Raw genomic sequence first — 16,417 nt, 5'->3', positions numbered from 1 at the left:
AACTCGTCAAAAATCACTTTATTTTACTAGTAGGATAAAATACCATTATCTACCTATTTTTAAATACATCCCGTTTCCCTCTCATGTTTATTTAATCACCCAAATAATTTTTTCCAATTTTCTGTTTTAAAGACTTTTTGAGCACCTGGTATTCAATTAGGTAAATGGATTAAAAATTGATAAAATAGATAGGTGGCAATACTAAAGTTCAATTTCAAGCAAATGTTCCTCAAGTTTTAGTTATAATATCACCTGATTCAAAAATCAAATAGAAATAATTTTTCCAAGTTGCAATTCTTCACCTATAATAGCTTCAATACTCAGTCACATTGCATTCACCTTCATCCAACGACTATTTTTAAACCTCCAGCACATCATAAGGTAGGTCAAAATTAGCCCTTACGATCTCAGAGTCTCATTCGCAAGTCGCAACAGCCATATGGCAACCAAAAGGTTTCATTTTCTCAGAAACCTCCAGTTATCTTGACTCATCTTCATCACGATACCATGAATGAGCTCGCACGTGACATAATACGCGAACAAGCTGCCATCAATACCCATAAATATCACCGTTTCTCGACTAACAAGCATACATATCCTCTGGTGCACAATCCGGCCAACGAACCAGTCCCAGTCAGTCGTCATAGGAAACAGTTTTTTTTTATTTCTTTACCTTATGGTTCACGACGCAATGACGAGACCTACTTTGAAAAGAGCTTCATCTCGTACTGTACGAGAGAACCGGTACCTATGTATACTAACGACAGTATAAACACGTAAGAGAAGTCCAAGTCCAAGATGTATTGTCTGCAGAGTCATTGTGGCGAAGGTTATGTCCATTTGGTAGAGCCCACCTTATAGTATACTGCATGTATAGCCTACCTACATAATATACATAATATTTGCGACCTTCAGACCACTTTGCGAGTAAATAGGTACTTTTTTTGTTCGAATTTTTACATCGTGCCGTGGTCTTGGCGTAAATGTCTAAATGAATTTCGAATTTGGACGTGTGACAGGTGTGGCCATTCGTCTATTAATAAGTGATACAGACTCTCTATAAGGAAGGTGGCAATTGGCAGATCACCTAGACTCTCGTACGTAGCTGTAGAGCTGAACAGTAAAATCAGGTACACCAATATGATATTTATACTCGTAATTCGTATACCCCGAGTGAATTGATCTCATAAAGCATAAAACATAGAGCTCAACTTTCAACAGTTCATCGTACCCGAATACAATGGTTGACCTTTAAAATGTATCGAGCGAGACTCAAGAGTGAGAAAAAAATTTCAAATATCAATTTGTTAAATTCTAAGGCGGCAATTTTCATTCGTTTTCCGAAATGTCTCGAATGTTTCTCGAGCATCGTGCACAGTTCTATAGTAATTTATAGAAACCTGACAACTTTTACGGCGCCTCAGCCTCGTATTACGAGCAAATGCTTGCGTAGGCTAGGTACCTACATGTAGGATATCTAACTTAACTACCACTGCACCCAATTCGAAACAGAAAATCGATAATTTCGTGGAATTTTTTACATTATGAACGTGTGTATAAGTCTCGAGTAAATATAGAAAATTAACCGCGCGTGAGACAATACTCCGGCGCCTGGACATTTAACGGTCGATCTATTTTGGTGAAATTATTATACTCGAGCGAAACGAATTGTATCGATTAACCGGTGTCTGGTGACTCTTAATAAAATTACCTACCTATACTTATCCGATGATGGGATATTAAACTTGTGATATTTATACCTGCACAGGCGAATGACGTCAAAAAAGGTAGGTAATAACTACACTCGTAAAATGTTCGGGTTTCAAATTCATTTCGAAAACTTTTCTTTTCAATTTTCAAAATTAAGAATTCATGAAAAAAAAAAAAAAATATTCCAGAAAGTTTTTAGCGATAAAAATTACCTTAAAATGGACATTTCTGATTGAAAAATAGGAACGCTGTTTGGATTTCCCACTTCATTTTGAAAGTTTTCCTTTTCCATTTTCAAAATTTAGAATTTGCGAGAAGAAAAAAACGAAAAAATATTACAAAAAGTTTCGAGCAATTAAAATTATGCCTACCAAGCTTAAAATGGATATTTTCATTTGAAAACTAGGAGCTCTCCCCCAATGGGCAAAAATAGTTCGAATCGTCACCTTGAATTTTCATTCAAAATGCGACTTGGAAAACCCATTTTTCCAAAAAAATGCCAATTTTTACAACACCCTCCTCTTCCAAATTTGGAGCCTTTAAAATCAAAATTGATCCTTGACTAAATGACTATATTTTTTAGCATCATTGCAGGGATTTGTTGAAAGCTTTCTGTTAAAATAAGGTATTCTTTAGCAAAAAAAAAAAAAAAAAAAAAAAAAAAAATGGAAAAATATTTTGTCATAGGCTGTGTGGGTTAATACTTAATGTCAAAATATCTATCACTTGGAGCTAACAATTTTTTTGTGGTACAAAAAAATTTTAAATGTGAAAAAATGAATTTTTTACTCCTTTATTTTGAGCAAAGCCCAATTCTCAACTCCTCTAAAATATTGAGAATTTGAAAGGATTTAGAATAATGAGAAGAGTGGTGGGAGGAATGGGAATATCATAAGGTTCAATTTACAGGGTTTTTTAAAAAAGTACCACTACAATCCCCTCCCCCTCTCATCTCAAAAACATCACGAATCACTATTTAAAGTAGAGTGTTGCTTGACCGAATCATGGACAATTTTTTTTCAAACTGGGAATTAAATCACAGAAAAATTGTCTTTAATTTTCAAAACTTGGCATCAAATTTTTTCAATTTTTCCATAAAAAATTTCATTTGTAAGAAATTTTTTTAAAAAGCAGAACAATATTGTTATATTGATATTTTGAACCAATTAAAGTGAATTTTTCGCGTTTTTCTAATGAGTAAGTACCTACTTTTGAAAAAAAAAGATACAATTAAAAACAATTATAAGAAAGACAGAAGCTAATTTTCATAATTCCTTCTCATTTCCAGGGATTCCTATACATTTATACAAGTATGTACCTACCTAGTTCGGTGCCATTTTTTGAAACAATTTCACTTCTATTCAAAAAAAACAAAAAAAAAAAAAAGGAAGAAATCATGCAAAATTACAGTTGGTTGTATTGTTGAGTTGAAATGAGAGTATTACCTTCTTTTAATGAGAATTTTTCAGTATTTTTTCAAAAATTTATTTTAAAAATGTGGGAAAGTGGAAACTTTTACTTTTTTCTGGTAGAAATTTCTATTTTTTTTTGAAAATTGATACAAATTTTTCAGCATTTTTCAAAGAGTAAAAAAAATTGGATTTTTTTAGTCAACTTTTTTTTGCTAAGCTAGAGACTGTATGTTCCAGAATTAATTTCAAACGTCCAAATTTTTTTCATGAATTTGAAACTTGAATTCAAAATGGAAGTGAGCCTAAAATTCCATGTCTTTGTACAAGATTTTTGTTTTTTGATAATTTAAAAAAATTAACACATGCTTCATTTGTACCTCGAGACACAAATTTTCAAAACATTTTGCCTTAGCTTCGTTCGGGCTTGTTTTCTTTTCTTTTTCAAGATCAAGATGGAAATTTCTAAAAAAAAGTTTCAAAGCCAAAAAAAACTCCTTACAAAGAAAATCGTTTGTATGCCTCACGATATACAAGTCTTCGAAGAAGCTATTAAGGTATTGTGATCTAAAAAAAATGCTTCCAGAACGAAGAGTATGCAGATTTTTGAAAAAATTCAACTGAAATGCATCGATATTTCATCTATTTCGATATCAATACCGAATTTCTTCGGAAATGGCAATTTGAATTTCCAATCCCAATTCAACGAAAAAATTCCGCCAATAAATTCTGCTCCAGAAGAAGAATTTCAACACAACATCCAAGTACCTATTCCGGGAACTCGCCAGCACAGCGTTCGAGATCTCCAACAAATGTAACTGTCTGTCGCCGGTTAACTAATAAAATATCCATATTAAGAAAAACCAGAAACACGTACAAAGATAAGCAGCCATAATACGGCAAAATCTGTGTAGACTTCATCTCATCTCGTACACGTTTACGCGCCAAATGGCTCGTAATCACGTTTTTTGTTTTGTTTCCTTCGTGGTACGGCAACGATTCTGCAACAAGTACAAGAGCTTTTGCAAGTACCACAAGTAGAGGTACATTAAAGCTGGGTAATTTTCCAAACGATTCCGATTCGCAGCGTTTGCGTTGTTAAAGGTTACCTAATGTGGTATTTTTATCACATGCGATGAGAAAACATGGAGGGTTCAACTCGTGTATTGTCCATTTACCTACCTACAAGTCGTTCGATCGTTCATTCGTTTGATTTATTTACTACGGCGACGATAGGCCACGGATTGTGGATACCTATTGCAAATTTCAATTTATATATCCACTCGGTGCAAAGTAAAATAAATATAGCTTCGTGCAAAGCATACGAGCAATAGGGAGTAGGTATTTGAATTTGAAATATTGACATGCTGCCTTCACACAATTGCACACGTTGTTGTTGACAATGATTAATAGCACTTTATGAGCATACAATATTTTTACTCGTAGTTCCAATCTGTGCTATGTAAAAAAGTAATTTTCATTACCCACGATGAGTTTTAAATAATTCGAAGAATTCCTCGATAAAAAACTCCGCAGTTCCTTTGTACATAGGTAAACATCTGATACCTATTTCATTTAGTACCATCTTTTTATCCAAATCTTATTATTACCGGTACTAAAATCTTCGTTAGGTACTTCATCGGTGGTTTTAATTGTTCTTCTTACAATCGGTATTTATTTGCTTATGCATCTGGTGAGAAAATCTCGCTTCTTTGTTCGAAGTGATCGCTGTCCAGAGGCCAAATAGGCTGTATATTTAAAAGGAAGTGCCCATCAAGTCAAACAAAATAGCCGTTTACTCTCCCACATCAAGATGATTTTCGAAAAGGAAATAGACTACGTAGGTAACTGGAACCTACGTAGGATAGTTTGCTCAAATGTTTCCAGCAATACTATGGGAGAGAGTGGACATATTCCAGGGCAAGGCTCTTCGCAATATCGATCAAATATCCGGCTCTGGAGAAATAATAATAGAAGGCGACACCTCGATAATTACATAACCTCGTAGGCATAAGTCGAACAAAATGAAAATAATACTCGATACAATTGATCTGATAACATCTCACCATAATGCCCATAATTTTTTCCGCGTTCTCATATTTTGCGTAAAAAAAATACTTAGGGGTCGATGACCCGAATACATTATGTAGTTTGGTCGAATGGAGAATAAATGACTGTAAAGAAATAAACTTCCATCAAAACTAAGTTATACATGTTGGCGAATAAAAAAAAAAAGGTGTAGGTAGCTCTAGAAAAGGAAATGTTCAACTGATACAATTTCCACATCGCTTGCCCGCGTTTTAAAATACTTTCCACGATATCTTTCGTAGGTATACGTTTATATACTAATGGATGTTTCATTGAACTGTCCTTGTTTAGCATCGATGTGATGATGATGACTATAAAAATTGCATTAACATACTGAAATACTTTATGTATATAGTTGGACGTAGAGTGCTATAAGGATTAGAAGAAAAAAAAAAAAAAAAAAAAAACGAGTAACAGGTTATGTGGTTTATATTGCCACAAGTCATGTTTTGGCAATTATCAAAAGAGTTCGAATTTGAAAAAAAAAACTCGTATAAAAGTACTTCAACTTTTAAAGGGTTTGAAGTAAACTCGATGAAAAAATAAAATATTGTACTTAATAAGAAATTGAAAAAACTGCACAAAAAATAATTTAGATATCTCATCGTACATCGAACAAGGATAGCGTGCCAGTGAAGCGTTAAAATTTTTCAACATTCGAGATATTTCGTAATATACCTAATTTGTAATTGGCAAAACGTCAATTGTCATTTTATTTTTCATATGAAAGTGTTAATACGATGGTAATTAATTTAGCAGAGGACTTTGACAGTTTTAGAACAAATATTACAAATTCAGCCAGTTACTCATCTTAATTAGGAGAAAAAAAATGTAATCTCATTTACCCCAAAAAGCCGTCGTATGCATAATGTTAGCTTCTGAGAAAACATATATTTGCATTTTAAATAAAATACGATGATCATTCGAGTGATAAAAATACCAAAATGTCCATTATCTACACGAATTATGGTACGTATTGTAGTGAAAATTAGACACTCATTAGTTTACTCATTTAATTTTATTTTTGTTAGGAATTTCAACTTCTCAGCATTTTCGTCGATGGATCTGAATTTCAAGAAATATCCAAAGAAATTCCACACGAATTGAAAGCGAGGAACTGGTATCTTTTTTCAAATTTTTCGAGATATTTCAATCGTTGAAAACCAACCTTTGATTTCTTTTTGATTTATTGATGAGATAGGGGGATGATCGTGAATAAGGAAAAAGAATTGAAAAATAAAATTTTGTACACGATATTTTCCCTTCTAATAGGTAAGAATAAACTCACAACCGCCAATACAAACTTTTTTTTGAAAAAAAAAATGAATAAAAAATGAAATAGGTAGGTACCTAATGTACGAAAAAAAACAAACAATAATTGAATTGAAAGAAATATTGTCCAAATAAGCTTCGGAGCTTCATAGGGGAAATGTGTAGTTGGCGATTTAATTTTCCTCTCCTCCCCTCCCCTCCCCTCTCGAAAGCATATTTTCTCCTGAGGTTTTCTCCTACAGAAAAAGGGGAATGAGATTAAACACTTTAAATGACGAATGAAATTGAATTAGACTAACCAACTCAAATGCAGTAGATCATGAATGTAATGACTAATGAGGTTTCAAAAAAGCAATCACAGAATAAAGTTGACTGTTGAGCTGCCCATTTTTTGCTCAAAATTTCAGAAAAATAAAACCTTGAATAACCAAATAAATAGGAGTAAAATGGTGTGAAATTATATGCTTCACGATTTTGAAAACACGATTTTTAGAAAAAAGTCAAGATCATTGGGAAAAAATAAAATGAGGCCAAAATAGTAAAAGGAACCTGAAATTTCACATAAGATGACTTTTGTTTGTTTTTCAAATTGTTTTCAGAGAAAATTAGAAAATTGAATTTAAATCAATTGCTTTTGATGAAAAATTCATTTTTTTTTTTGGAATTTTTAATCAGAAGCCTTGAGACAAGAGTGAAAAGGAAATTGTTGAGCATAAAATTCAATTCACTTCAAAATATTTATTCAATTCCAAACAATTCATTTACAAAATTAGCAAAGGAAACGTCCCTCTATATACATGCTCAGTACGATTGGTTTGTATCCAAAATACTTTGTTTTCGAGATAAGTATTGGCGAGCCGATTGAAAACACAGTAATTCTAAAAGTAGAATTGATGAGAGTCAAAATGAGTCCTGAACAGAAGAATAGATTTCATTTTGACCCCTCTCCACCTCCATAAAAAATTATTTTGTCAAAAAAAAATTTAATATGCCATTTAAACAGGAAATTGACCTTTCAACAAAAAGTAGTTGGCGATTTTTTACGAATAAGTACTTGATGGTCTACTGAATTACACACTAAAATTTCCACCCTCTGGGTGTCGTTGACCAACAACCATTTTTTCTATTTCAAGAAATGAATGCATAACTTCAACTAGTTACTGTTTTTGTAAAATCAAGAAATTCAATTAACCAAAAATACTCCTGGTGAAATTCAAGATCATAACTGTAAAGTGTAAAGCGAAGTATGCGAATTCACTCTAAGGAAGGGTAGGGTGGGGAGGGGGGGTTCATACGTGAGCTCAAAATGAGCAGCTGTTTCAAATCAATGAATTGGATATAGTGTTTTATTGAGAACTAACTAAGAACTCTCCAGATAGAAAATTTATGTACTCAGAACATTTTTGAAAATGATTTTTTTTTATAGAATACAACTTTTCAGGGTCGGCTTGCCCCCTCCTGAGGAAAACTCCACTTCCAGGGGATAAGAATTTTAATACCAGACAGGCACTGGGGCACTTTTTGGGAGAGGAGAGGGGAGGGGGAGGGCATTGATCTGTAACTTTGAAAAGTCTGCTAAAATTGTTGAAAAATTCTTGAAAGCCGGCAATTCTCTCAATTGGGTTGTAAGAATTGAAGTAACCGAAATTTCAGATAGGAAGTCAACGAATAGGTAAGTATCGATTAGTTGATATAATTTCAACTTTTTCGGTTAGCCCTTTTCCCTTCCCCTGCCAATCCTTGCGTTTTTCTAACACCAATTTTAAAACTAATCTACCCAAATAAAATGACCCATTTTTTAAAGAAAAATATCGTTGATAAAGGTCAATGAACTGGAACTATAAAGGTCCATTTTAAACACAGGTAAAAAAAATTGAAAATCAAAATGAATTTTTAAATTTTTTCTCAATGTATTTCACCACATGTGAGTAGGTATTGAATTGAATCATACGAATGCCAAGTTGAAAATAATACTAACGAAGAAACTTTCGACTTTGAAAAAAAAACGAAAATTACACGTTAACAAAATTCAAAAGAAGCGTATTTTGTAACATAAAGATTTCAAAATTTGCAAACAGATTTAACCCTTACCTACTTATCACTTTTACACTATCAAAACACAAAATAAAGAAGACTCGACAAGATTGAAAGTAAAAGTAGGTAATAGGTATCTACCTATCCACAAAACGATCAACATACCTGGTGGTAGTTTTGAAAAAGTTGGATTCTCGGTTCATCAATTCGGATCTGAATTTGGTCATTTCGTCTTCCATTTTTCGCATTTCAGCATCGAATCGCTCCCTGATGCTGCTGAATTCGTTATCGATAACGCTGAAGTCTCCCAATTTGATTGGGATGTTACGTTTATTACCGCTGTCCGACATTTACGAAACACTTGACGGAACCCGGCGAATTTATCAAGGTAAATAGAAATAAATCGCGGTAGGAAACGATAACGAATTTATCGAACAAATAGCTCAATCACAATGTGTTACGAGTAAATACTAACTCGGCTTTACGTGTACGTACGGCGAATGAACGTTCAATGCGGAATGGTGGTTGTAGTTGTCCTCGTCGGTGTAATTATTGCGTGAAGCCGAAAGTGGGGGAGCAGTGAATAATACTTGCACCGACCACGCGCATGATCCACTGTTAATTTCAATCTATGACGTCATCCGAAGTACATATGGGAAGAATTTTCGAGAAAACCCTTGCTCTCCGCGAATCGCGAATCTACGAGGACGATTGCAAAAAGAAAATAGAAAGAAAAAGCTCGCCGGTGGTTTTTATTTCGCGAAATGCCAGAAGTGCCAAAACACTCGTCAAACAGAGTCTTCACGTTTACGTCACTTTTGTAAACATAATGATGAATAAGCATCCGATGCAGTAGGTAGGATGCTGAAATGAATGAAAAGTTCGTACTATTTGGAGCCAAAAACTTTTTCTAGAATACACAACCTACGATTGTTATTTACATACACGTAGGTAGGAAGGTAGCCGCCAAAAATTTATAACAGGTGAAATCATAGCGGTCGGATGATGGTAGTGTATACGTTTTAAATCGACCTAGAAGGCTGTGGAATTTTTTAAAATTTGGGTTTATTTACGTAAACGTTACCAGCATGTTTAAAATTGGGTACTCTAGGTGCACTCATATCACTTCCGTAGGCAATGGGTCAACAATCCATTCATTTCTGAACTTGAGGAGTTATAGGATACCTTACATGGATCTTCAGGAAAAGGTACCTATTACTACCTACCAGACCTACCTAAATAAGTACAATAGAATGCAAATTTCTTAGAATAAATTTCATTTTTTCACTCATCATAAGGAAACTTTAACTACTCGTCAATTTCAGTTCATCTGATATTTGGTTCACTGGAGGAGCATGTCAACCTCTACTTCAGAACCTCATTATAGGCTGCTGAAAGATTTTTTGATTTTTGGTGAATTTTTTGAAATTGCAGAAATCGTTTGTTGTGGTGTCAGTTTTTTGAACCTTCTGATGGAGATACAAATTTAACAGAAATATCATCGTAGGTATAAGCAATTAACTGATAAAAAGAAAAAAATTTGTGAATTTTCAGCGATTTGGCGTTTTTAGTGTTCTTTAGCACAATTTTGGCCCACTTTGTACATTTTTTTTCAGGCACTTTTGACCATTTTTTTCAGAAATTTTACTACATTTTTTTTGAGATGGAGATCTGAAGTGTTTTTATACAATTTAAACGTTTTTTAAAACACTTCTTCATGCATTTTTGTCGAATTTTACTGAATTTTCTTTCAGAAATTTTAATGATTATTTCAATGTTTTTGCATCATTTTAATACTTACGTTCTATGAGGTTTTTTTCGAAAATATTTACTTTTTTAGTATATTTTTTAAATTTTTTATCGCTTTTTGGTGTTTTTTTTCAGTTCTTTTGATTATTTTTTTTAGTGTTTTTATTTGTCATTTTAATACTTTTTCAACACTATTTGATGATTCTAAACTTTTTTTCATGCATTTTTGACAAGTTCTACTAGTTTTTCCTCACTTTTCGGTGCTTTTTAGTGATTTTGGTGCTTTATTTAAAAGCTTTTTCAGAGTTTTTATATCATTTTAATATTTTTATGACACTTTTTTATGTTTTTTATTTTGGTCAAATTTTACTGCATCTTTTTGTTTGCTGATTTCTGCTTTTTTAGTGTTTTTTTAATATCATTTCAACACTTTTTTATTTGTACCTACCTAAGTTTTTGGTGAATTTTAGTGATTTTGATTCTTATTTCAGGGTTTTTACACCACTTGAAAAACGTTTCCAACACTGTGTTTTGCATTTTTTGTTGAATTCTATTGGAAATTTCCTCATTTTTTTGGTAATTTTGATACCAACGCATTTTTTTAGTATTTTTGCATCATTTTAACACGTTTTCAACGTTTTTTCATAGGTAATTTTTCTTACAGATTTTCTGAAATTTTGTTAGTTATTTGATGGTTTGTAATGTTTTTAGATCATTAACATTTTCTGAAAACTTTTTCATTCATTTTTCTAAAGTTTTGCTGAATTTGCATTGTTTTGGGGTTGGTAATTTTCAGCTATTTTAACGATTTTTTTATGATTCTTCACGATTTTGATATTTTTTAAAAGTATTCTTACAGGTACCATACTGCAATGTTTTCATATTGCTAACGTAATGCTTTATGTTCAAATTTAAGGAAAAATAATTTGCACAATTTATTTACCCTTTTTCGGAAAATAGGCATTCCAAGGCAAAGTTACAATTATTTTCTTTTCAAAATTGGTAAATGTATACGAAATTATTCGTTAATGATGATTCAATTCAAAGCAATAAAAAGCCATCCCTCCTGCAAACATTTCTGAAAAGGGAAGACGGAATAGTAGCTAAGCTTTTACAAACAGCTATGATTAAAATCATAAAACGATCGAAACACTCTCATAAATTTTTAAAATATATTAGGTACAAAAAATTGGAAAATCGATAACATTTTGTCGATTTTTCAAAAAGGTATATGTATTTACGTATTGCTGACTTGGACAGTTGGACTGGATAAAATCATATTTCAAAATTTAATTTTTCTGAGATTATCAGCTATATGAAGTAAAGTACCTAGGCATCTACACGAATCACATTCAAAAATTAATTGACCTCGGACCTCCTTCTTGTTCGAAAAATTTCATGTGGAATAATTTTAATCGAGGTGGCCTTACTTTGAAAAAAGTTTAAAAAGAGTAAAAGTATTTTTCACATTTAAAAATTCTTTGAGATCATTTGCCTTCGTTTAAAAGACGAAATAAATACATTAATTTGAAAATTTCTTCGAGTTCTGTGTTATCTATTTACCGTAAAAAATATATTAACCTTGATCTCGTTTATTTAAGCTTATTTAATTTGTCGGTTGATGAATAAGTTTAAATGCTGGGTATCTGACGTAATTCGTGATTTATGCAAAATACTCCCGACAAATACCTAGGTAGGGTACCAACAAATTGTGTACAACTATTCTATTATTATGTTCCCTATTTAATTTGTATCGATGATTCTTCCGAGCGAAAATTGTATTCGTTGCGTTTGTAATTTTACTGCTCAGAGGTAATATTTAATATTTTAATGAATGCATTTACCATTTACACTCAACAATGACACTCTCCGACACACCGGATTGGTTTTCAAAAGCATAGCATGCATCAATAAGTAGGTACAGCGTGTAGCGCGTAGGTAAAAATAAAATCTCAAGCTCGCACAGCTTATTTTCTGTAGATAAGTATTAATCATCGTTGTGCATTTGCATCAGTTTTAAAAATACTTATTTGAGGGGTCGTAGAATTGCAACACCATAGGGGGACTCGTGAAATTTTTATAAAAATTGGTATGACACATCAGACTAGACACAACTTACCTACTTGTATGTAATTATTGCATAATGTTACCAAATTTAACTCATCGGTCGTAGGCTCACCCTCAGCATCACTATGCTTTCATTGAGAAGAAAATTATATCGATTCCTGATCGCCTAATAAGGTGTCTAGTTACGCCTATGTACATATGATTCGAACAGTCAATCTTTTAATTGTAACAGCAATCAACATTGAACGCCTTCAAAAAATATACTGCACACAACTTTTATGACGTAGGTATGATTTTCATTATAAACATACAGAAAATGTAATAAACTGTTTGAAAATTTGATGAGAGTTTTTTAAATATTAAAAAAAGAAATTAATGTTCTCTTTTTACTACTCTTGCAAAAAGAATACCTACTCATCAACATGTGTGTAATTTTTATGGGAAATAAAACGTTAGAAGTTTGATAGCTGGTTATTTATGAATCTCTGGTAATGTACGATGTTATCTCAATTTTTACCCAACTTTTCCATCTTGGAATTATTTGCGAGGATAATATTTCTTATTGTTGTAATGTACCTACGTTGGCTTTCATGAATTAAATTGTACAAGGCATCGTATTTTATGTGATCATCAGGACTAAATAACGTACACTTCCATCTATGGTCATACGAAAGCTAAACCGGAAATAGAATGCAACGCCATGTGTATCATAATATCGCCAACACATTCGCAACCAGTTTCTTGACCAAACTCGATACTCATCAATACTTGGCGAAAAAAAAACAGGCATCTTTTCCTAACACGGTAATTAGGGCTACTGCGTATATTTATCATAGCTCTGTAATCGATTCCTATTCTTACCGTTTCCAGTCTCGCTCCAGTTGCTGACCGTGGAATTCGAAATAATTTAATAAATAATGCAAAGGATGATACCAAAAGCTAAAGCTGATTCGATTAATAATGATAATAGGTAGGCTACGAAGAGAATGGATGATTAAAAAATAAGTAAAAATAAAAACAGAAATTATTTAGGTTTAAAGTTGCAAATCTTTCACACCTAGACAAATCGTAAATGCTGTAATTGTGTAGATAATCAAAGCTTACTGCATCTATTGTAAATGAACTTACGACTTACGAGTAATGAATTATGACTTATAACTTATATTGATTTATTAACGGTACCTATTCAATTTTTAATTTGTTTCCAGTGAAGCTGTCCAACGACAAAACATTAAAATTCTATGGATAAGTTAGATGATAAGTACCTAGTACCTACCAGTTTGAAATAATATTCCTAAACTTAATTAGGTAAGAGAATGTTTTCGTTTGTTTAGTTTATTGTGCTGTTGAAGAAACAATTCAACTCAGAATAAGTTTTATGAAAATTAATTCTTGATTTAAAAAAATCAATAGGTACTTTATAATAAATGATTGATTAAAGTATTGTTGAAGGCTTTCATTACTTAATTAAGTACTAAAGTAGTAATGTAGGTGCTAATAATTTTGCAAATTTATACCTTACGATACGGACTCACGAACGTCGCAACGATGCAACACTAATCTAAATTCCAATTTCTAAGATCATCGAATGAAAGAATCGACATTTTTTGGGAATTTGGTAACGTTAATTAAGTAGGTACAACTGGTACAAGTTTACGACGTCTTCAGTCTTCACTTTTTTGATATTTGAATAGTTCAGCCCCAAAGAAATGCAGAACTCACTATTCAATTTTGATTTTTTGAATACTTGATTACAAAGCAAAAAAAAAGTTATTAGTTAATTCATAATACTTATTTTATAATTTTTTATATACAAGTATGAAGTATGTATATCATTTTTTTTAATGACAAAAAAATAAAAATTTAAAAATTAAAAAAAAACTAAACCAAAACACTACGAAGACCCACACTTCTATTATTGGTCGAATACGTCAGTTACGTCATGATGTCATGAACCATTGATTTATTTTCAGACTTCATCCAGTTATTCTGATTATCTTTGAAAAACACTATCAACAAAAAACTTATCAATTCGAAAATTGAAAAACAATTCGTTTCAGTTAGTTTCTATGTGAATTGCCGGTATGTAAAGAATTTTTTATTCAGCTTTATATTTCGTTTCTAGTTGATCTCTACTTCAAGTAAACACCTCATCATGACAAATTTTGATGCCGAACTTGCTGATCCGAACAAATGGACAGTGGAAGATGAAGTACATCTTCTGTACGGTACTCTTGACAATAAACCAGTTGGTAAGTATTCCAATTTTATTCGTCAGCTGAAAATTATGAACTATAAAGCTCAATTTTCATTTTAGGAGTCGATAAACATTTTCAAATGTCCATAATCTGGGATAAGTTCACTTTATCTTCGAAGAAATCCGTTAATTCTGACGTCTTATGGAGGAAGTTGAATTCTTGGTATAATTTGAAAAGCTTGGTAAGATGATTTTTTTCATCCTCAAAAGAATAAAATTGTTATCCTGAATACGTATTTAAATGATCAATATTACAGGACGATAATGAACTGCTTCCGTTTAAGAACAACGAAGAGGAATTCAAACTTCCAGTCGAACTAATACCAGAATCATACGTGAAAAGTTTAACCGACGATGAGAAGAAAAGTATAGATGTTTCGGGATTGTATAGAAAATATGTCAGCTGTATTGAAACCGACGACGAAGATTCGGATTCTAAAACACCATTTAAACTGAAGGGTAACGAGAAACTGAAATGGTTCGAGAACCCGCAGTACAAAAGTGTCGATCGTGCAAGGATTGATACCAAACAGAGGCCAGATAATGGTGATTTAAACGAAAGTATTGTACGAAAATATGGCGATGATACGGAAAATAAGAAAGTTATCAGACAATATGGCAAAGCCGGTGAAGTTTCATCAGGTAAAATATATTTGTTCATAATTAACCAAGTCCTGTGCGTTAACTTTATTCTAATAAAATTCTTGCTATATTTTCAGGCACCATTGTTACCCTTAATTTCCCATCATCAGATAACGATGACAATTTCGATAGTGCGAATGATGCTACAAAAGACGATACACCCGAAGTGAGAAATCCTCCTCCGCAACCGAGTGAGGTGAAGAATGTCAGTAATAGTGATCAAGTTGTCAAGATAAAAAGAACCAGAAGTAATAAATTCGCGAAAGCCGAGCCGGTCGTTAGTTCCGATGCCGAAAACTCGAATACTGGAAAAGCCTCACCTAAAATAACACCAGCCAACGAACCTACGCCTTCTACTGCTACTCGTTCTCGAAAAGCTTCTATAGTATCTCAAGAAACACCTTCGAATACCGAAGCTGAGAAAGTGAAATCACCTACGAGATCATCGGGTGATGAAAAGTCCGCGGTGAAGAGAAGATTTTCTCAAAGGTGTTCGTCTACTTCGGAAAGCAAGCCTGATTCGTCTGTGAAACCTGATTCTAGTAAAATTGAAACTAAACGAAAAAGCGTGGCTAGACGTTAATCAGTTCCTACGTGATAATTTGTCTTTATTTGAAATTATTATTCGATGTGTCTCTAATAACATGAATATCAGTGATTGTTTTTTATTATTATTATTTAATTTAGTATATTATAGATTACCTATTATTATTATTCGTGTAATTTGTTCGAAAGTTGAATACATATTTTGATATTTTCGAAATGGTGATGGATTTTTTCCATAATGTAACACGAACGACTGAATAGTACAACTGAAGAGCTTCGAAGAAGGCGTTTTATAAACTTCATGGTATAGAGGTTTTTTTTCTGTATCATTGATAAATGTCCATTATTTTTATCCGTTTTTTAATATTCATTCAACTTATTTAAATGAGGTATCATTATTCTCTAAAACTATCCAGAAAGAATTCGATTCAAATTCAGTAGATGAAAAAAAAAAAAAAAAAAAAAAAATAGTTCCGACTTCCTGCGAAATGAAAACATTTTCCCATAAGAGTAGAGTAAATATTTAAAATTTAAAATGATGATTTCTGCTTATTTGGCTGGAATAACAGCTCAGCTGGACGAAGTTTGCAATTAAATATTACTTACAAGAAAGATAAAGAGTTGCGATGATTTTTCATTCCAA

At 32.4% G+C, this 16,417-nt stretch overlaps 2 protein-coding genes across 3 annotated transcripts in view; one reads left to right on the top strand and one right to left on the bottom strand.

Annotated features, from left to right (window-relative positions):
- LOC135836555 (alpha-crystallin B chain) overlaps positions 1 to 9,201 on the bottom strand; it is a 30,145-nt gene extending 20,944 nt beyond the window's left edge. The window contains exon 1 of one of the 2 annotated variants that reach the window (XM_065351462.1): positions 8,679 to 9,201. In XM_065351462.1, the coding sequence (XP_065207534.1) occupies positions 8,679 to 8,863 (185 nt within the window). In that variant the 5' untranslated portion in view covers positions 8,864 to 9,201. The remainder of the gene's footprint in view (positions 1 to 8,678) is intronic. The other variant, XM_065351463.1, reaches the window with a different exon arrangement.
- A 5,138-nt stretch (positions 9,202 to 14,339) lies between these two features.
- Positions 14,340 to 15,991, top strand: LOC135836551 (uncharacterized). The gene is made up of 4 exons (XM_065351446.1): positions 14,340 to 14,581; positions 14,647 to 14,768; positions 14,844 to 15,228; positions 15,306 to 15,991. The coding sequence occupies exons 1-4, from the start codon at positions 14,485 to 14,487 to the stop codon at positions 15,809 to 15,811; spliced, it is 1,110 nt and encodes a 369-aa protein (XP_065207518.1). The 5' UTR covers positions 14,340 to 14,484; the 3' UTR covers positions 15,812 to 15,991.
- Positions 15,992 to 16,417: the final 426 nt, after the last annotated feature.

The sequence above is a fragment of the Planococcus citri genome, chromosome 2 (assembly GCF_950023065.1).
Source record: "Planococcus citri chromosome 2, ihPlaCitr1.1, whole genome shotgun sequence".
In the NCBI taxonomy this organism is placed as follows: Eukaryota; Metazoa; Arthropoda; class Insecta; order Hemiptera; family Pseudococcidae; genus Planococcus; species Planococcus citri.
This window is presented reverse-complemented; position numbering and strand designations above follow the sequence as displayed.